Here is a 20,366-nt window from a genome sequence, read left to right as displayed (position 1 = left end):
TGATCACTGCTAGTTATAAAACTGATTTATATCATAGGAAGCTGAAGTAATTTCCATGGAATTGTCTTATGCAAGGCACTGTGCTCTGTGATCAGTCTGCATCTGTGCTATTCATGGAGTTGCAGAATGGTTTAGGTTGGAAGGTTGCTCCAAGCCCTATCCAACCTTAATGGGGCTTTCATGTGCTGTGTGGTCTCCAATAAATAACAGCATGTACTGCAGGCAGAAAACTCTCAACACTGATAAGTATCAGAGTTGTCACTTGTTTTCTTCAGGTCAGAAGTTAAGAAGGTATTAAGTATCCTTTGTAACTCCGGCATATGGCCATGTTTTGGTAGATTAAGAAGTGCAGAGAATCGTGTGCCTCACTGAATGTTTCTCATTCCTGTCAATAGAAATAGGATCCGGCCACACTGCACCATGCTTTTCCCAACAGTGGAGCTCAGCACATCACTGAAGCCTCCTAAAGCCCAACAGGAGTAGTGTCATTTATGCATGTTTATTCCAAACCAACATGCATGTGTTTGGCCTTCCATACCCTCCCTATCCAATGCTTAAAAAGGGAGTGGACATCTGCATTAAACAGAAGGCCCCTCATGCTCTCCTATGATGTCAGTAATACAACTCCTCAGAGCATGTTATTGTTTTAACCAGAGGTCTCCACACTTTCACATTGGTTATAAAATACTTAGTGCTGCTGGACTGGAAGGAAAATGTCATACATCTGCAAACAATTAGAAGGAGCTGGACTTCATATTTGATTTACTAAACAATAAAACAAGCTCAAGTGTGACTATATGTGTAAGTTACACTCCCTAGGAGCCCCAAGCAGTTATCATAGCGCAGTCTTTTAACTATAATTAAATAAATCCACAGTGGGACCATTGCTGATCAAGATTATCTTTTATAAGATATTTTCAGCAGTGCAAAGCATGAAGATCATGAAGTTGAATGCACGCTTTAAGTGCTCCAAAAGTCTTTTATCCTTCCTTTCAAGCACACTGTCCACTACCCTTTTTCCAGCTGGAATTCATTCAGTACAATGCATTTCAGCTTTTAAGCACTAATATTCCCAGGCTTTCTGCATTTAGATTGAAATTTTGGCATGAGGAAATTAGTAGCAAAACTCTGATTCAGTCGAGCCCAAGATTTCACCATAGTTTGTGTGTCTGAGGATTTAAAAGTTCTGGTACTATAACAACAGCACGTTGTTGTTATGAATTAACCAAAGATTTGTGAATTTGATATAAATATTTAGCTGCAAGTTCAGGAAGCCAGAGCATAGAGTAAAGTAATAGTAATGTATCACCACCAATCTTCCCAACAGCAGAAACCTTAACCAGTTGTTGGTAGCTGAGTTAACCCTAACTCTTGACCTTTATTTGGAATGTAAGGTATTGGTAGTACATGTTGTTAACCTTTCTTATGCTAGCCCCAATTTATGTACCTAAAGCCATTGAAGCAAAAGTGATGTTCATGTTTGCTAGCATTACTGGCACTTTTTAGTCAAAGCTGCTGTTACATACTAAAGTTGAAGCATGTATTGCAATTCACCAGTGAAGATGAGTGCCAGCCATCATAATGCAGCATCACCTGAAGGAGGGAGTGCCAGATCAAACCCAGGTTTCAGATCAAACACAGGTTCCTGGTCCTGCTGCTATTCACTATTTTAAAGTAAGGAAATAAACCCTATTTGCCATCCTTGGCATTGCTTTTTCCCTTGATAACCCAAAGTGAATGCTCAGGGTTAAGGGGATCACGGCACTGACCTCCTGCGGTAGGTTCTTGGCTTGACATTCTTGAATTGGAGTGACGGAAATGTTGAACATTAGCAGATAAGCCAGAAATGCAACTCTGAGGCTTTGCCTACAAAAATAACTTCACCAGCCTCCATGATGATTACTGTGCTTCAGAATGACAGGGAATTTACTTACTAGTGATAAATAACGTTCTGTATACACGAATACCAGGGAGAAAGGAACTACCACTGTATATTATAGCTTGCCCTGATTATAGTCACTCAAGTACTACTTTCTATGATTATACTGCTACAGGCCACAAAGTGGAAAAGCTGAACCATGGGGTCACGTTTTGCCCTCTGTTTGCACGGGTATCCCACTAACGTGCCTGGAAACCCCAGCTTGTGAACAAGGGGTAGAATCTATCTTTTGTGAAAGGAAACAAAACAGCGGACGAAGCATTTGTTACTTCAGCAAGTAGAAGAGTAAACTATTTATATAAAATAATAAATGAAACAGTCTTAGTTTACAGTAGTGCTTGTGAGGCTGGGTCCCGAATGCATACAATTAACATTGCTAATACCCTGAGCATTTTGGCACCGTGTGCCGTGTATGTACACGCAGATGAAAGCTCTTCATTGCCATAGTTTCGAAGGCTGGCTCGATTATGACTGGAGGGAAGCTGGCAGGGTCTGCACAGAGCTACTTCTATAGAGATCAGAAGAGCACAAGCTGTTCAGATGTTTGGTTCCTACTACTTAAGCAATATTCCTCATACATAGTAAAAACACTCTATTCTTCTGTGTTATAATCTGCTCTAAGCAAATGCTCACATAGTGGTCATTTTTGTTCCATTCAGCATTCATTTACTAAAAATACATAGTTTTGCAAGTCCTTACAAATTGTCTAGAACATGACTTGCTGTGTTGCCTGCTTTAGCCAAAGCAGTGCCTCTCCAAGACATACTTAATTCAACCCAAAGTGTTTGACTGGAGTTGCTTACTTGCTTTAAGGGGTTTTTCTTTTGAGGCTCTTCAGAGAACAGAACTAATTCTACTCAATACTGTGAAATAATGAAACAACCTGCAAGTTCTAGTACCTTGAAATCTAACAACATGCATGTATTTTATTTATGCATCTTAAGCATCTACACGTCCAGTTTGATGGTGCCACAATACATTCTAGTAAACACAAGAGTTCTAGGCTATCATTTTCCAGGTATTCCGTTTGGTATTGCATACACTCCAGTCATCCTAGAAGGAAAACATAGGGCAGCTTGCTTACCTTGGCACACGTTGTGATCACTTTGCTCATACCCAGCTGCACACTGGATTTGATGAGTTGGGTTTGGAGGGGCACGGTGAGGGTCGGCTGGGGTCCGTCGAATGACGTTGTTTCGACCACTAGTGGATTCTGCTGCTGCTTCTTCTCTCTCATTTACAATAATTTGCGCTGTTCTGGGTAGACAGAGGTATCCTCCATAGTGGTTAACACATTTCATCCCACCTTTACATGCATCTGGGACTATTTCACATTCATCAATATCTGTGGTTAGCAACAACACAAGTCATGCTTTTAACAGGCGAACCTTCTGCAAGAGCCATTAACACAAAGAACACAATGAGACATGCAAGCACACCTCCTTGTCCGAAACAAGGGGGTGCAGTGATAATTTGCAAAGACAGACTTGCCATTGGTATTCTTTAAGTATTATTTACTGTACCTTTGCACCGTTGCCTAACAGGATCCCATTCATAGCCATCTGTGCATTGCTAGAGAGAGAAAAAATAAATATTAGGCTACTTGGGATTCCTTATTTTGGAAAAATAATCAAGCATACTTCAATAAACTCCAGGTTGGACACTAAGGGAAATGCAGTGTTTGCATACCTTGGTAAGCTAGAAAAACAGCTGTTGGTACAGCACTGCTGGGCAGGAACAACAAATATATACAGAGAGAGCTTCTATTTTGGGAAGTTCCTGAGATATCATTTGTGGTGAGTAGGTAGGTTTTATTGGGGCTGGGAACAAAGTGGGAAAGCATCACTGCCCCCTTGCCTTGTTTCTGTATGCTACTTTAAAGCATAATTAGCTGAATCCTGGAATAGATGAACCTTTAGATCCAGCTGACCACTATGAAAACCTTATCCATAAAAGCATAATTTTTTCTGTATTTGGATCTTAGAATAGGGTTGGAAAAGACCTTAAGATCATCTAGTTCCAACCCCCCTGCCTTCCAGTGGGGGCACAGCTTTAATTCCCAGTTCACCAGAGGGACTACCAGACCCCTGTGCTCCATCCTCTCCCATTAGCACTCCAGCAATGGGGAAGGATCCCATGGCAGCTGGAAATTCATTCACATGCTTTGCAATCACATGACTCCAGGAGCTGCAGTCGAGGAAGAACAATTTATATTGGGAGGCATACAGTAAACGGTTAGTTTATAACAGGACTTAGAGTTTATAACAGGACTACTTGTATAAATAAGACTTTGCAAAATTCAAACAAGACTATACTCAGTAACTATTCATATCAATGCAGACTAGTGCACTGAAGAAGAATTTTAACTATTCTGCCCTGCAGTTGGGTGGGCATCTTCATTATCCCTCTGCTCAAACCCGTTACATTTTCCAGCTAATTTTAATCCCAAGTGACATTTAGAAACTGATTAGCTAAGTATCAACATGATACCAACTACAGCAGACACGTTTAAAGTATCAATGAATCAACTGAGCCATACTATGTAGGTTCATACTCATCTTGTGCTGCTCAGGATATTGCTTTAATGGTCCTATAGAAAAAAGAATGCAGTCAGCTAATGTAATTAGTCACAGTCAAGCGAGCTAAATCTTGTTGCAGAGGAGCTATACAAGGGACAAATTTGCCCTTCCAGTGCCAAGATCCACTTGTTCCATGCACTAGCCTCAAGTTATTTTGAGGAACTTGTTACTAAAGAACACTGACTAAGCAATAGAGTAAAAATATGTTCTTCTTTTGCAGGTGACACCAGTGATCTGCAGCTTTGGAGGCTTTTACTTCCAAAGGGGTAAGTGCACAGCAAATTGTATCACAATTCTCCATCTAATGGGATGACTGCATGCCAAGGTGACAACACTAAAGTTAGTGTAGCTATGAGAATGGAAGCCCAAAGGAAAACAGCTAATTCATGCACTTACTGAATTGCCCAATTCCTGCTAATGCACAACAGAAGTACTGTCTATTTAACTGCAAGGAGCCAAATCCATCTATTATTGCAGCTGAAGGGATAGAAAGGGATAAAAAAGGATTTGGCTCTAAATGAATACAATGCACATGTGAGAAACAGTAGCATCCTAAGAGTAAAATGTCCAAAGGCTAAGGTTTTTTTTTAAGTAGTATTATATATGGTTGGAGTCTGATGATCATTGAAGCACCTAAATGCTAAGACCTCTCTGATAATGGAGTAGAGGAACCCAAATCATAAGCATGCCAGATGTTTCCCATTGGTATTAACAGAAAGTGCTACTTAGTTTTGTGAATAGACCATGTAATAAATGAGGCAAAGCAGGGGGATGTGATCCCTGTGTTAGGCTGGATTTGGAAAAGGTAAGTAAATCTGCAGTTTCCACTTATATATAGGGACTTACAAAATAACCACAGAAGCCTCTAAAGAAAAGTACTCCCAACCTCCAAAACTCTTATTGCTTCTAAAGCCCAGTGTTAAAGTGTTTTATGACTGGCTTCTGGATGCTCACTTGAGGCTTCTTTAAGCCCCATCTTCTACACTAAGGTCCAACTCTGCAATATTGACTTGCTTGAGCCATCCCACTGACTTCAGTGGGATTACTTGTATAAGGCACAATCTGAGCCTTTGGCTGTGGTTCTCTAACTTTCTGCATGTGTGCAGAATTTTCTGCTTGTGTGGCATTGCGCTAATGCCTGTACACATATTCAGAGGTCCACCCATATGAAGCAAGTTGCAAGGATTACGACTGTAAATCAGATGTGAAAGTGTGGGTTTTTCCCCAGCCCAAGCCCATGTAATTGCCACTCCTTCTACGACATGCATTATGCAAGCCAAAGGCAGAACACAGGGAAATTAGTTCAAAAGAAGCTTTACAAAAAGCCCTTTAAACCTCTATCACTTGGTTGCAAGAAAAACCTCTTTCCAGTGTCCCTGTGCAAATCTATCAAGCCATGCAAAAGCACTGCTCAAAACCAGCTCAGAAACTAAGTCCTGTGGTCACTGCAAGGGCTCGGATGCTTCATTGAGAGCAGCGAGTTCTGAAGCACTTACATTTTGTTAAAAGCAGCTTCAAATATCCGAAAGAAAACACCAAAGAATGTTTGACCTAATTATCTGTCAAATTCCATCCATTTCAAATTCGGGTCCGTAGGGACCTTGTCTTGAGGAAAGTGGATTAAACAAATATTAAAGCCTCATAAGGTTCAGTTCCCCAAGCTCGGTGCACAGACAAGCTTTCGGAGCAGGCAGTTGTAGCCTCTTTTGCTCTATCTTGTCAACTTCAGCTTTAAAACACCGTTTCGGTGCAGGAACAGCTTGTTTTCTGGTTAACATCCCAGCCCGAAGAACTTTATGTTGCATGCTATACATTGGCAAGGAATTTGGTTTTGCTGAAGGGTCATTTAGCAAAGAATCCCTGCAAAGCAGCAGTTACCTCGAGCTCTGTTCAACCTTACCGTGTACGTTATGGTTTCCTCCGTTTCCTGCGAATGCACTGTAATAAGGATGAGAGCAGCCAAGAACATAGCTGTCAACATCGTGAACCCTGCAAAGAAAGACAAGCGAGTGAACGGGGGGTGTTTGTACCGGTCTCACCGCCGGGACCGGGACCGGGTCCTGCCCCGGCCCCTACCTGGCTGCGGCGGCTCAGCTCCGTTCCGCTGTTTGTCCGGTGTCAGCGCACCTTTCGGGTGCCCAAGCCATTCTGGAGTGCAAGCTCACCCTGTGCAGTGAAGGGGGGACCAGGGGAACCCCGCAGGGCGAGAACCTCGCCGGGCACCTGCGCTGCCCCGCAAACCCGCCCCAGGAACCGGGGCACCGCGGCACAGCAGCCACCCCGCGCTGCCCGCTCCTTACCTGCGGCGGGGCCGGCGCGGACGGCGGCGGTCGCTGCTCCCGGCGGCGCGTTACAGTCCGTCCGCTGGCTCCGCTGCGGTGCCGCCGCCCGCCCGCTCGGTCTCGTCTCTTCTCCCCCCCACCCCGCGGGCCTTCAGCTAAATAGAACCGGCCCCGGCTCCTGCCGGAGCCCCCGCACGCCCCCTACCGACCCCGATGCGGCCCCAGCGCTCCGCCGGGCCGGGCCGGGGAGGGGCGGGCTCGGCAGGGCCCTGCGCTGCTGCCCGCCGGGGCGCCCTGAGGCGGGGCAGGTGCGGGGCGCGCCGCCATGTTGGGTGCGTGAGGGGAGCCGTCGCCGGGGACACCGGAGCCGCGGTGCGGGGCAGGACGTGAGGGGAGCGCGGCCATCGCTCTGGGTGCTGTGGGCCTTCGAGGGCTGGCGGCTGTTGAGGAGCGCCATGAGGCGGAGGTGGGAAGGAGGGAAGCGGTGCGGTACATGTTAGTTTACCTGCCACAGACTGCAGTAGGTCTGTAGTAACCTGGCTGTGGAGCAGTGTCTGTGGTACGGTTGCCCTGTTGTGTGAAGCAGGGCTGTGATACCCGGAGCGCTGAGGTGTGGGGACATGTTGATCTGTGTAAATGAGCTTCGCCATCTCCTTACCTGAGCTCTTGATGAGCTGGCTCATGCTGGGCGCTGGGCTGGCTCCTTGGAGCATGTTTTTAAAGCCTGTGTAATAAACGTATACTTTTAATTTGGGCTGAATTGTGGCTTTGCAAGCAGTAGTATGGAGCATCCAGGCAAGATACCTGAGGTTAAATAGCAAGATTGATGTGTTCTCCTGCCCATTCTGGATCTGGTAAACAAAACCCCAGAGCCCTTCCCAGGGGAAAGCCTGTTTTATTAGACACCATGTAGCTTCAGCAGCCATTACTTTTAAAGGCCACTTCTGCTGGTGAAATACCTTTATTTCCCTACCCAGTGAGGAAGCTGAAGGGAGGATGAAGAGGCATGACAGAGATGTAGAAGCACTCATAGCTAGCATGGTGCTGGTGAGGAGCAGCGTGCCAGGAAACTCTTTCTACTGAGGGGGATAAGCTGGATCTTTATTCAGGACCTCAGTTTTGCTTCTGGGGGCACTGTACCGTGGCAGTGCAGCTCTCTTCCTATGGCTGAACATGAGTTCTTTATTTAAAGAACCCTTTTACTGCCCTAATGTTGGCCATGGAGAGCCTGGAGAGCTTGAGATCTGACAAAATGTCATATTAGGTTGCAGGCCTCTGGTACTGCTGGCCTAGAGAGTGGCTTTCCTATACTGCCCCTTAAATTCTTAATGCTATATTGTATTTGATGTTACATCAGTAAAGTGTCAGTTCTTTTTTGGAAGGCCACATTAATTTTGTCTCTGAACCAAACTGCTTCTTTTCTTGCCTGTTTTAGAAACAGCCACGTTGGTAGTTTCAGAATACATTTAGCAGTATGTTGCCTGTCTTTTTAGTTAGGTAGTTATGAGAGAAGACAACGTTTTTCCTCTCCCACTGCAGTTCCTGTGCGTACACGTCAGTGGGACTCTAAAATGTAGGACTTACAGTCCACACACCTTGCTGGTGACTGAACTGTTGGAACAAGTCCAGAGGAGGCCACGAGGATGCTCAGGTGCTGGAGCACCTCCTGTATGGAGACAGGATCAGAAAGTTGGGGCTGTTCAGCCTGGAGAAGAGAAGCTGCGTGGAGACCTCAGAGCAGCCTTCCAGTGTCTGAAGGGGGCCTATAGGGATGCTGGGGAGGGACTCTTCATTAGGGACTGTAGTGATAGGACAAGGGGTGATGGGTTAAAACTTAAACAGGGGAAGTTCAGATTGGATATAAGGAGGAAATTCTTTTCTGTGAGGGTGGTGAGGCACTGGAATGGGTTTCCCAGGGAGGTTGTGAATGCTCCATCCCTGGCAGTGTTCAAGGCCAGGTTGGACAGAGCCTTGGGTGAGATGGTTTAGTGTGAGGTGTCTCTGCCCATGGCAGGGGGATTGGAACTGGATGATCTTAAGGTCCTTTCAAATCCAAACAGTTCTAGGATTCTATGAAGTACAGAAGCAACAACATGGTGTGATAGAGAAAATTTAGGTTGGCTAGGTTTTCAGGACATTTTTCATGCTGGCCTATGTAACAAGTTACCTTTTGCTACCTACTCTCCTGCTCCAAAAAAAGGTTCCTTTAAAGCCTGTATGTCATTTTTTGCAGATACAACTTTGAAGTGTTAGATTGTCTTTAAGTTATTGACTTCTATTAGTGTAAATCTGTATTTGTGCCCCCTAATGTATTTTGGAATTTGACTGTTTCATGCTTACAGGAAGCAGCACAGACATTTCTAATAATCTAATGAATACAAATAGTAGCATCCATTACTTACATGTACTGACAGCAGCACTTGGTAAGTGTTGAATGCATTGCCATATCTGCCATGCAAAGAGGACTGAATTTAACTTGTTGGATCATGGATTAAATCAAAATTTGTCTTAATTTGCCACCTAGGGAAACACTGTCTGTGCCACACAGCTGCAATGGGTTCTTTTCACTCTAGAAAAGGAAAAGCAGGAAAGAGCAGAAACGTCATTTTGGAGGGTGTATGAAAACCAGTGAGCATGGATCCTATACTTGGCTTCAGACACACTTGTACATTTGCTGAAGTACCATATTCTGCCAGGGATAGTTCTCAATCCTTTAAATGGAGGTAGTGGACTCGGTTCATGATGTTGTAGCTCAGATATTTCCTACTGAGGCCACTGGAAATTTTACTGATGTAAGATAGCAGGATTTAGACCCTTGGAACCGTTGAGAAGAGTGTGAGGTATGTGAATGAGCTGCTCAGCAGCAGAACAACTTATTTACATACCTGAAATGTCTGAAGATGTCATGTAAGAAGTAGTCAAACCATCCATCCTTTCTTGCTGAACATACAACATGGTGTTGCTGAGGCCAACCCTTTGCAGCAGTCACTGACAGTGCTGTCTGTTGAGGCAGCCCTGCAAGGCTGGCCCCTGATTACTTGCTTTTGGCTCCTTCCACAAATGGTGCACTCTATTCCCTGCTGCTTGAGTGAACTCTCTGTCACATCTCAGTTTTTGCTTTCCTTAAACCCCACAGTTTTCATACATTCTTTAACTCCAATGTGTTTATGACTTTAATGTTCACATTTTTACTTCCTGGCAGGGCTTGTTGCCACCCCCCATTGTCCTCAAAAACCCAAGGATAGGTAGGCTGGAGGAAGACTGTGTGTGGTTAAAATGTCACTGCACTCCAACTAATTCTGGCTGCTAGAATTGTCCCTGGGGGCCATAGACAGCTGGACATAATTTAGAGCAGGCTGAGATTGATATTAGAGGCAAGCCCGAAAATGAGGAAAACAAAATTGCAGTTTAATCTCTTCTACTCCCAGATCTGACCCCCTTTTCCTGTTTCAAGCAGAGCTCACAAGAACACAAAATGAAGCGCACAGAGAATTTAAGCAACTTGTATTTGTCAGCTTAGGGGACTATCATTGTCAATTTAAGATGATTTCTTTTCCCGAGCATGTCGTATCGAGTAACACTGGAGTTGTCTAAACTAAGAGCTGGAATGGTGGAGATGTTATTTTCCTGTTGGACTCACAGGAATTCTCGAACATAAATTATTTTGATAGCATGACAGGCTGCCTCTCTGCCACACTGCCTGCAAATGTCAAAATGTTTTCCACGTTTCGACTTGGAAATGACACAGTGTTGGTGAAGGATAAATTGTGAAGAATTATGTACCTGACTTTATTGCTGATTAAATATGACAAATGTTGAACTTTTATTTGAGGTAAGATTTTGTGAGTTTATTTACCTTCCAGGGAGGTACCTTGAGCAATTGCATGAGGTGTGAGGTGTTCCTGTACTGCAGACTTCATTTGAAAGAACTGTGTCAGCAGATTACTCTCACCTTTCACAGAAAACTAGCAGTGAGAGGTAAAAATGTGTCATATCAGTTTCTGGTCATAGGCATTGAAATTACAAGACCTTAAAAAGGACCAAAATGTCTGATGCAAAGGAAATAGAACATATTCCCTCCTTCCTAAGCCTCTCATTAAAATGAAATATATGCTTGTTGTTATTACTTGTTTGCTGCTTTGTATTACCGTAGTGTGATACATGGGTGATGCAAACACATCATCAAAGAAAACTCCTGCCCCATAATTCTTGCAGTTTGGCAAGGAAAAAATACACAAAAGTTTGATTAGGAAATTTAGTAGCCTGGAATTTCAGCCTTTATTTCGCTCAGGTTATCTCCTATACAAGAGCTCTTGCATGAGTTTTGTTGTGCTGAGGCCTTTGGCTAACTTAGGCTAACCTGTGAGTTCATTTCTAAATGCTGAACAGTGCTCGGAGGATATTCAAGTCCAATGTTGCTGCCATTTTTAATTTGAACTTTTCCTAAAGAAGTAGCATGTGGTTTGTTTGCAGTTTCTCAAGCATGCAGTTTGCTTTGCTGCTGCAATTTACAGGGATGTGATCTTACATTCTGTATGTCTGTGAACTCCAGCAGAAATTGGAATGCCCAGAGAATGGGGTGATTGTGTTTGTACCAGTCCTTTGACAGTAGAAACAAATGCAAGTGAGAGCGAGTGAATGAGGAAGGCATATCCCCAGAGCCTGTCCATCTTCCTCTGTTTTACACCTATAATAAATCAGTAAATCAGAGGGCTTCAGAAGTGTGAGTTTTATCTGAAAACAACTTAAGAAATGAGGATGTAATAGTGTGAGGAAGTAGGGGTCCATTTTACTTTGTAAGTGTGGCTCATCACCTCTTGTGTCTTAAGTGACTGATATTTTTCATGACTGTAAACCACTCCTGTTTGTACTTGTGTGGTGTTAACTTCAGGCTTCTCATTGAAAAATGAGAGAACATGGTTTACAGGGGTTTTCTCAGGGTTTCGAAAGGCAAAACTTTGAGGTCCAACTTAACAAAAGTTTACTCACAATCTCTGAATGTCTGTTTTCATGGATTAACTGTACAGGTCAAGATGTTTAAATGTGGTAAGAGTTTCAGGTATGACAAATTTAGGCCTTAACTTAAATTGCAGCACTATTGCTGTGAAGGTTTTTATTTTGCAAAGCAATTGTACTTGGAATTTTAGCAGTCTTTCTGTCTACAAAAAGCCTGGAGAGGGGCTTTGGACAAGGGCCTGTAGGGACAGGACAGGGGGAATGGCTTGAACCTGCCAGAACAGGGGAGACTGAGCTGAGCTCTTAGGCAGAAGCTCTTCCCTGTGAGGGTGCTGAGGCGCTGGCACAGGGTGCCCAGAGAAGCTGTGGCTGCCCCATCCCTGGCAGTGTTCAAGGCCAGGTTGGACACAGGGGCTTGGAGCAAGCTGCTCCAGTGGAAGGGGTCCCTGCCCGTGGCAGGGGTTGGAGCTGGAGGAGCTTTAAGGTGCCTTCCAACCCAAACCAGACTGGGATTCTATGATCTCTTGCTTGTGCAGGTGTTACTAACTTGTTCAGTCGTTTTACTCCATGTAGGAGCTCTATTCCACTGCTCTCTCGAACAGTGATTTTCCTTCGCTTTTTCTCGTGTCAGAAAAGAGAAACAGCAGACTAGGAAACATGCATCATTAGAGATACGTGGCTTTTGTAACACCAGAGTCATTGTTCCTTCTTTCCTTTTTTTCCTGGAAGATCAGCGTTGCTGCATGCAGGAGTGTAATTCTATTGCTGTAACTGGGATTCCACTGGTTTGGTTAAAATGAGAATTGCCTAGAACCTATTCACAGGACTGCAACCCATCTGAGGGACAGAAAATCTTCCTGATATTCAAAATAGTACCTGGAACATAGAGCTTGCTTCTGATTCAGCTGTCAGTGCAGTTCCTTGCTCTGGCTAAGAGGCAAAATAGGAATGCCAGAATTCAGATCCAGTATTACCCAGAATATGCTAGAGACAGTCTTCATCTCTCATTTTGGCTTCTCGTGAAGCTTTGTGCAAACCATTTAATCTATTTAAGTGTTCACACACCGTGTAGGCAAGGCCCTCAGTGATATGCTTTAGTGGTGGTCTTGGCAATCCTGGGGTAATGGTTGGACTTGATGATCTTAAAGGTCTTTTCCAACCTCAGTGGTTCTGTGATTCTATTTCTTGGTACAATCTCTGTGAGATGAAGAAAATCTCACAGGGAAGTGAGGTGAATGCATTCACTTTACATATCCAGGATTTCCAGACAGTTCATTGTCTTAGATACACAGATCCCTTTCAAAGTCAGTGCAATTTGGATGCTTCTCTGTGAGGTTGACTTCAGGCAGCAGTGATGGGGCCTGTCTTAGGGACCTTGCCATTGACTCAGCTGAAAGTAAAATCAGAAATTCATCTACTGCAGCATTCATGTTTCAGAGAGGAAAATGAGTGTGGATAAGTAAAAACTGTTTCTTCTCTTTATCTTCCTTCCACACAGGACATCAATTTCCCCTTCCTCTGAGCAGGAGGTGTCTCTTCTTGTCGTATAGTCTTTCTTCTTCCTGTCCTATAGTCTTTTTGTTTCTGAGAAAGGCAAACGTGAGGTGATTGGAATAGGACATAGAACACTCCTGAGTTTCAGGAAGTGCTGAACACCTTCAAATCAGACATCTGTATTTCAAAACCTGAACCTAATGCTTTCTGCAGAACCCTGGGGACCTAGAATGGAGTGGTGATCTTTCAGCACAACGAAAATGAGCCATCTCAGAAAGGCTGCTGTGGAGAAGACCTTAGAAGAACAGATTTGTAGGGCAGAGTTGCTGCATCAGGATCAGTTAAACAGTATTATAGGTTAAACAGTATTTTGGTCTTATAAGCATCTTCTGAACTCTCTGAGTTTGCTTTTCTTTCCCTTTGAGAACAAGTTATTAATACCAGAAAAGCAGCAGCATTTCTTATTCCTGTTGTGTGGGGGTGAACTTGGCAAACAACCTGCCCAGTTAACCTATTCATTACTGTCCAGAGACACAACGTTTCTGGTGAATATCTGCATGTTAATACCAAAGGATATATATGTCGGAGCACTTTAATTCCCTAGGATATTAAACTTAGTGCTGGTCTGCATGCTGTTGTACAGAAAGCAGAAGAAAAATAATAGTGGGGTTGTTCCTTTAGATGAGATTAAAGGCGATACCCTCTCACCCCTTTTGCAGATACAGGCTGTAGAAAGGCACCAGAGTTCTGGAAAAAGCAAAAAGACTGGAAGATGATACAGCTGAAAGCTGGCAATGAGAAGTCCATATCCCTGTATGCTCCCAAAATGTGCCCTGTAGGAGTTTAACCACATCAGGGAACAGCTTTGTTCTGGGAGTGAGACAGAGGGAACACCACTGCTCTAAGTCATTGAGGTATCCTTTTTAAGTGGCTGCAGAGCAATGCTAAACATTTCATCTGCGTAATAAGCTCACACATAACTTACAATATATACTTGTTTTATATTATGTGCAACATGGGGATTCTTTTTTTATTAATCAGTTGAAGTTCTCATCCCGTGGAAGCCCAAAGGCCTGACAAATGAATTCCTGCTCATTCACACCTTATTGTGCTTTAAGGGCTATTAAAAGTTAGAAGACTGCTAACACGAGAAGTGATAAAAGCCCCAAATAATTTGATCAACACAAAGAAGACCAAATACCCCTCTGCACCCCCATCCAGAGCAGCCCAGTGTAGTTCAGTTAACTTGCTTATGTCACTCGAGAAACCTCAGAGCTCTGTTTTGCCAACAATAGTCTCAGTGTGTAAGGGGCCGGGGGGCCTCTTTGGCACCACAGCTGCAGGTCGTAAATACAGTTCTGGAGATTATGATATTAAAGTGTCCCTTTTGGAGGCTGCAGAGCAATGCCTGAGGTATTGCCTCCTGCCTCCAAGGAGCCTGGTTGCTCCCAGAGCTGTGAGGTGACAGTATGGAGCACACTTGGAGAGGTTCCCACATGGGGATTACCTCTTCACAAACATGATATTTCTGCCCTTTCCTGTGTTAGCCAGGGAGTGTAACAGCCTTCCAGTGTCTGAAGGGGGCTTACAAGGATGCTGGAGAGGAACTCTTCATCAGGGACTGGAGTGGTAGGACAAGGGGTAATGGGTTCAAACTGAAAAAGGGGAAGTTCAGGTTAGATACAAAGAAGAAGTTCTTTACTGTGAGGGTGGTGAGGCACTGAAACAGGTTGCCCAGGGAAGTTGTGAATGTTCCATTCCTAACACTATTCAAGGCCAGGTTGGACAGAGGTTTGGGCAACATGGTCTAGTGTGAGGCATCCCTGCCCATGGCAGGCGGCTGGAAGTGGATGAGCTTAAGGTCCCTTCCAGCCCAAACCATTCTATAATGCTATGATTTCCTGCAGAAGGCTCTTGGACTTTGGTTGAAGTGGTTTGCAGAACATGGCTTCAGTGTACAGAAGGTAAAGGATAGGTACATGCTTCAAGAAAAGCACTGTGCAGACCAAGTCACACACAGCTGAAGCACCAGCCTGTCCTTGTGTCTTTCTACACATTCATAAAACAGTAACAAAAAGAGAAGGGGGCAGGTGGAAAAAATCACTTGCACCAGTGCAAAGGAGGGGAATGTTTTTACCTGGGTCCTTCTCACTGTCTTACTCATACTTATTTCCAGATTCTTTTATCCTATTTTATGTCAAAAGGTTTTTGCTTTCCAGCTCCCTTACTCTTGAAAAATGCAATGTTTGACAGCACTTTAAACAGTGAATTGTGCCTGCAGAAATGTTCACTTCTAGAAGCAACAATTACAGTCTGTCAGAAGTTTAGGCCTTCGTTATTTATGCTCATATTCATCATTCATTTTTCAAATGTGTATCTCTAAGAGGGAACAGACTTTTTCCATATAAATTCAGCTTCTGCAAGGAACCACTTGAGCAGGAAAAGCAAAACTGATTGAGCTTGCCTGTGCTTTCCTCAAATCAAAGGAGAACTCTTAGTTCAGCATCTTGTCAGTGAATTGTGGCAGAGTTATTAACAATCTGTCTCAGTTATTAAGTACCTGGAATTTATAAATCTTTCAGGGAGGCATTTAATATACAAATCTCTGGATGTTAATGGAGCTCCTGATGGCTATCTCTCAGCAGGCTGTGGACACTAAGAAACGTGTCATCTTGAAGATGTAGTAATAGGACAAGGGGTGATGGGTTCAAATTTAAACAGGGGAAGTTCAGGCTGGAGATAAGGCAGAAGCTCTTCCCTGTGAGGGTGCTGAGGCGCTGGCACAGGGTGCCCAGAGAAGCTGTGGCTGCCCCATCCCTGGCAGTGTTCAAGGCCAGGTTGGACACAGGGGCTTGGAGCAAGCTGCTCCAGTGGAAGGGGTCCCTGCCCGTAGCAGGGGTTGGAACTGGATGATCTTAAGATCCTTTGCAACCCAAGCCATTCTATGATTCTATGTATGAATTAAGCCTGTTGATGTAGATTGTTTGATTGATTGCTATAAAACTGCTTTTTTGGCTCTTGCTGCTTTAGGACGGGTCAGATTCTATCTCTGCCTTGTACTGGAGATGCGTTGAACCTTGTGTGGTCTGACTGAGGTAGGTTAAGAGCCTGTTCTATTTTTGTAACTGTGCAAAATGGCTTTTGGAGACATTTGTACTTGTGTTAGCTGATAAATTCCTTACTTCCTTAAAGGGGAAAGTGCTAAACCAATGGAGGTGACTTTGGCTTTAAGGGTGTGGCACTGCAACTATTAAGAAGGACCTTTCCTTATTTTCCCCATGCTTTTATTCAGTCCCCTTTGTTATGCTGATTCAAAAGAAGCATCAATGCAGGACTGGCACTCACCCTGTGTGGAAGTAGAATGTAACTGGCATCTCTGAGTGTGTGTGGAGTATTTTACACATGTATCACAAGGTCAGTGAAAATTCAGGGCAGGGGGGCTTCAAGTAACAGGCAATGTACTCTGGACTCTGCCAGTCACTGTCCAAGCACTTGAGACTGCTCTGGCACTGAGTACTTACCTCATCTACAGGGACAGGTCTTAGAAGGGAGCTCCTTGTGTTTAATACAGTCTGTTCACTTAGAAAGTCTGAAAATGTAACATTTAATTCTGTCTTCCTTAATGTTGTTTCTGTGAGGGCAGCACCTAAATCTTATAGGTAGCACTAGAGGAAAATGAGTTTTCTTGAAACTAGGAAATAATCCTGTGAATGGGTGAAAACTTTCTAGTGACAGCTATAAGAAGACTGTAAAACAGTCTTACCAGCTCTTCTTCCTCCAGCTTCCTGCCTTCCATCAGAGATCTTCCTTCCTTCCAGAATCAGCAGAAAACTGTAAGAGATGTGTAATTTTGTTCTCTGAAGGTGGAGTTGAGTGGTTTTACAACGTGCCTTTAGAGCTAATAATGATTCAAAGTTAACAGTCACATAACATCTATTTTAGAGCAAACCTGCATAACAAATAATTCTGTGTAGAAACTCACAGCTTATGCCTTTGCACAGGGCATTAATTTGGATGGAATTAGTTCTTGACACACTTTGTCCGGTTAACTTCAGTTTCCATCTCCAGCATGGTTGTTGCTATTTAGTAAAAGCTTCCTCCTGGACGAGGCCTTGGGTAATATGGTTTAGTGTGAGGTGTCCCTGCCCATGGCAGGGGGGTTGGAACTTGATGATCTTAAGGTCCTTTCCAACCCTGACTATTCTATGATTCTATGATTCTATGCAGGAAGTGTATCTGTGATGTAGGCTTGAGGTGTAGCAAGTTGTGATGCCTGAAAGTTGGCCCCTATGGACTGGGTTTAAATTGCCAGAACACACTCTGTTGTATAAATCCCATCTAGCATAGGTGGGTGCAGGGTAAGGAGAGCATCTTCTCAGCAGCAGAACAGGTCTTTACTTGGGGTGGATTAACAGTTTTTCAGCTTCAGCTTTTAGGTTATTTTAAATGTGCACCTTAGGAAGGTAAGTAAGAGCTATTGCAGTACTTCATTTGGAGTCAGAAGATCTTTCACCACGCTGCTGCCTATTCAGAATGATTAGAGAAAGAATATCATGAAGGCGTGGGAGAAAGTGGGATGGATTTGTTTGCAGTCATCTTTAGTAGAGAAAAGCTTTTTCCTTCCTTCATTTTCCAGGAGGAAATGAAGATCACATCCATTTCCTTCTCAAAAAAATAGAGGTTTTGTCCACTTTAAGGTCTGAACAAGATCTTTACTGGCAGTTGGCAATATGTGACACAGCATTCCCTGAGTGTCAGGCTATGTAAGGCATTAATCACCTTGTGAAGCTCTTAACAGCAGTAATAGATTATTTTACAACTGTTAGGGATCCTAACAGTAATTTTACTAATTTGAATGTAAAGCACGTGAACACTGTAAGTGAATTAGGACATAATGCTCAATAGAGATGTTTGCTCACAATTTAACATCTCATTCTCAAGCTATTAGTTGTTTACTGATCTGCAGCAATGAAGTGCTAAAAGCTAAATACTGTGAAACGTTAAAATTCGATGAAAGATATGAAGACAGAAATGGTTTCTTTTGCCAACACTGTGGTCACCAGCAGTGCCCTGACCTGATTACTTAAGCTGATGTTTTTCCTCAAGCTGTCATGAATCAGTAATGATCAAGTTTTGCAATACTCAATGATTCTCTTGTGAATAGCAAAAGGATTTGTTATTGTAGGTTGGTCTGTTGTGAAAAGAAGTGTTCAGCTCTTGCATCTGCAGGCTCTATACAGTATGTTTTGCTGCCTTTTTTGCCTATGGAATGCCATAACAAATCTCCTGAAGAGTTCCACAAAATGTGAGGAAAATTCAATCTGGCCTAATGTGGAAGTAACCCCTCTGGTGTCTTTTAAATCAACTTTTGTGTCAGTGTGTTTTTCCATTCATAGTTGGAAGATAGCCAGTACAAGGATTCAGTTATAGGGCTTGACTTGTAGGCCTTCTAATAGGAAAAGGAACTTGTACAACATATTATTGTTATTAGTGGGGTGTTCACATAGTAATTTAATATGGTAGTTCCAGAAAACATTCCCTTTTCCCTTGCACTGAGTGTGGTGTAGTTGAGGTGTGTTGTCAATGGGGTCAGGAGAGGGACTAGGTCCCTGAGTGAAGCTGGAAATTCAATCCATGCTTCCCATGATTGTGGTGGCATAATACTACCAGTAATCCTTGCAGCACCTGACTGGTTTTTCTGTGAAGAAAGAGACCAAAATGAGGGGAACTTCTCAGTTAAAGGGAATCATTTCAATCATTTAAAAAGAAAAGGGTGGCATGGCAAAACTTCTGTGGGGCTTATTTAAAGGATGCGTTTGTTTTTTGTCCATGCAGATCTGTGGCTAGAGCCCTGTGGAAATCAGACTTTGCTTCAAGCTATATGTGAAGTTCCTGTGGAGCCAGCCCTTTCCCAAAGCTCATAGAAGGAATGCAGCTGAGTATGAGGTAAGTGGGACTGCTCTCCCCATGTGGCAGAGCTCCTGTGAGCTGATTGACAGCAATCATTTGTTGGCTGATGGCTGAGCCTTAAAGGGGAGAACATACAAACAAGCAAATCTAAATGCAGACTTTGATTTGAGGGCATAGTCTGACACTGGTGGAGCTTTATCCAGCTGATAGCAGGGAAAAAAACATAAGAAAGGATAAAGCCAGAGGAAATTTGAACCAGGCAGTTCTGTTCTGATGCAAATTGCTTAACATAGATTTGTGGTTTTAAGTATATGTGCACATTAAAAGAATGCTGACCTTTAAAACCATGGTTTCCTATAAATTGCTATTGTTGCTGTTCAATGCATATGGACTTACAAGCAGCAGAAATACCATAAACCTATGGGATTGGGAATGCACCATGGAAACAAAGAGCACCCTGGCAAAATAAAGAGCTGTTTCCTCCATGGTGCTCTCCATTAAAAAGTCAACTTGGCATAGTTCCTTCTGAAATCCACATACCTCTCAAAGAGAAATGCATGATAAACTGGTGAATTAGATGGTAACCACTGTGCTTTGCTTTAAAACAAAGGCGGCTTTGATAAGATTCCTGAGCCGAAGTTATAGGTTGTGGATCCATAATGTAGGAATGCAATGAAATGAATTCCTCGTTGAGATAATGGAGATCTGGAAATGTAGAGCTGCCCTCTAGTGTCGCAATGACGGTATAAGGTGTGCTCAACTGGTCGGGAAGCAGAATGTGTACTGGAAGGCAAAGCAAAACGTGCAAGTATCTGTGAAGGGATTCTATAGCTGCAATTCAAGTGTCAGACCAGCAGTGGGGAAGGTGTAATATTAGTCACATAGCACAGGCATGGTGCCTTCTGCTGAGGTCTTTCACCACATGAAGTACGGAAGAGCTCCATAAGCTTTATATCCAGGGCTTGTTCCAAAAATCCTCCATGTATTAAAGAAGTTTGAATTTAGACATTTGCTTCAGCTCATTTTGGGCAGAGAGATCACCTGTGGAACTGGGATGGAGCTTCACAGCTGAACTTGCTCTAATCTGGGACTGTTGAAAGCAATGGCTTTGTCCAAGGTTATTCTTTTCTAGATGAAAGAACTCTTCCCTGAATGCTGCATTAATCTCCTTCACTTCTAGTTTGCATAGTCTTCTGCTCTGGTTCG

The 20,366-nt window shown here is 43.4% G+C and overlaps 1 protein-coding gene and 1 long non-coding RNA gene across 5 annotated transcripts in view; one reads left to right on the top strand and one right to left on the bottom strand.

Annotated features, from left to right (window-relative positions):
* EFEMP1 (EGF containing fibulin extracellular matrix protein 1) overlaps nucleotides 1-7,005 on the bottom strand; it is a 51,414-nt gene extending 44,409 nt beyond the window's left edge. Inside the window, exons 1-4 of the mRNA XM_061356824.1 lie at nucleotides 6,819-7,005; nucleotides 6,419-6,507; nucleotides 3,463-3,511; nucleotides 3,024-3,284 (exon numbers count right to left, since the gene is read on the bottom strand). Coding sequence (XP_061212808.1) covers nucleotides 3,024-3,284; nucleotides 3,463-3,511; nucleotides 6,419-6,499 — 391 coding nt within the window. The 5' untranslated portion in view covers nucleotides 6,500-6,507; nucleotides 6,819-7,005. The remainder of the gene's footprint in view (nucleotides 1-3,023; nucleotides 3,285-3,462; nucleotides 3,512-6,418; nucleotides 6,508-6,818) is intronic.
* Nucleotides 1-20,366, top strand: part of LOC133214132 (uncharacterized) — a 129,788-nt gene that overhangs the window by 64,067 nt on the left and 45,355 nt on the right. For all 4 annotated transcript variants that reach the window (XR_009726005.1, XR_009726004.1, XR_009726007.1 and 1 more), the window contains exons 3-4: nucleotides 4,739-4,784; nucleotides 19,086-19,196. This is a non-coding gene — a long non-coding RNA (uncharacterized LOC133214132). The remainder of the gene's footprint in view (nucleotides 1-4,738; nucleotides 4,785-19,085; nucleotides 19,197-20,366) is intronic.

Source organism: Neopsephotus bourkii, unplaced genomic scaffold (genome assembly GCF_033783945.1).
Source record: "Neopsephotus bourkii isolate Nb327-2 ecotype Australia unplaced genomic scaffold, CSIRO-AGI_Nbou_v1 NB_873, whole genome shotgun sequence".
Lineage (NCBI taxonomy): Eukaryota > Metazoa > Chordata > Aves > Psittaciformes > Psittacidae > Neopsephotus > Neopsephotus bourkii.
This window is presented reverse-complemented; position numbering and strand designations above follow the sequence as displayed.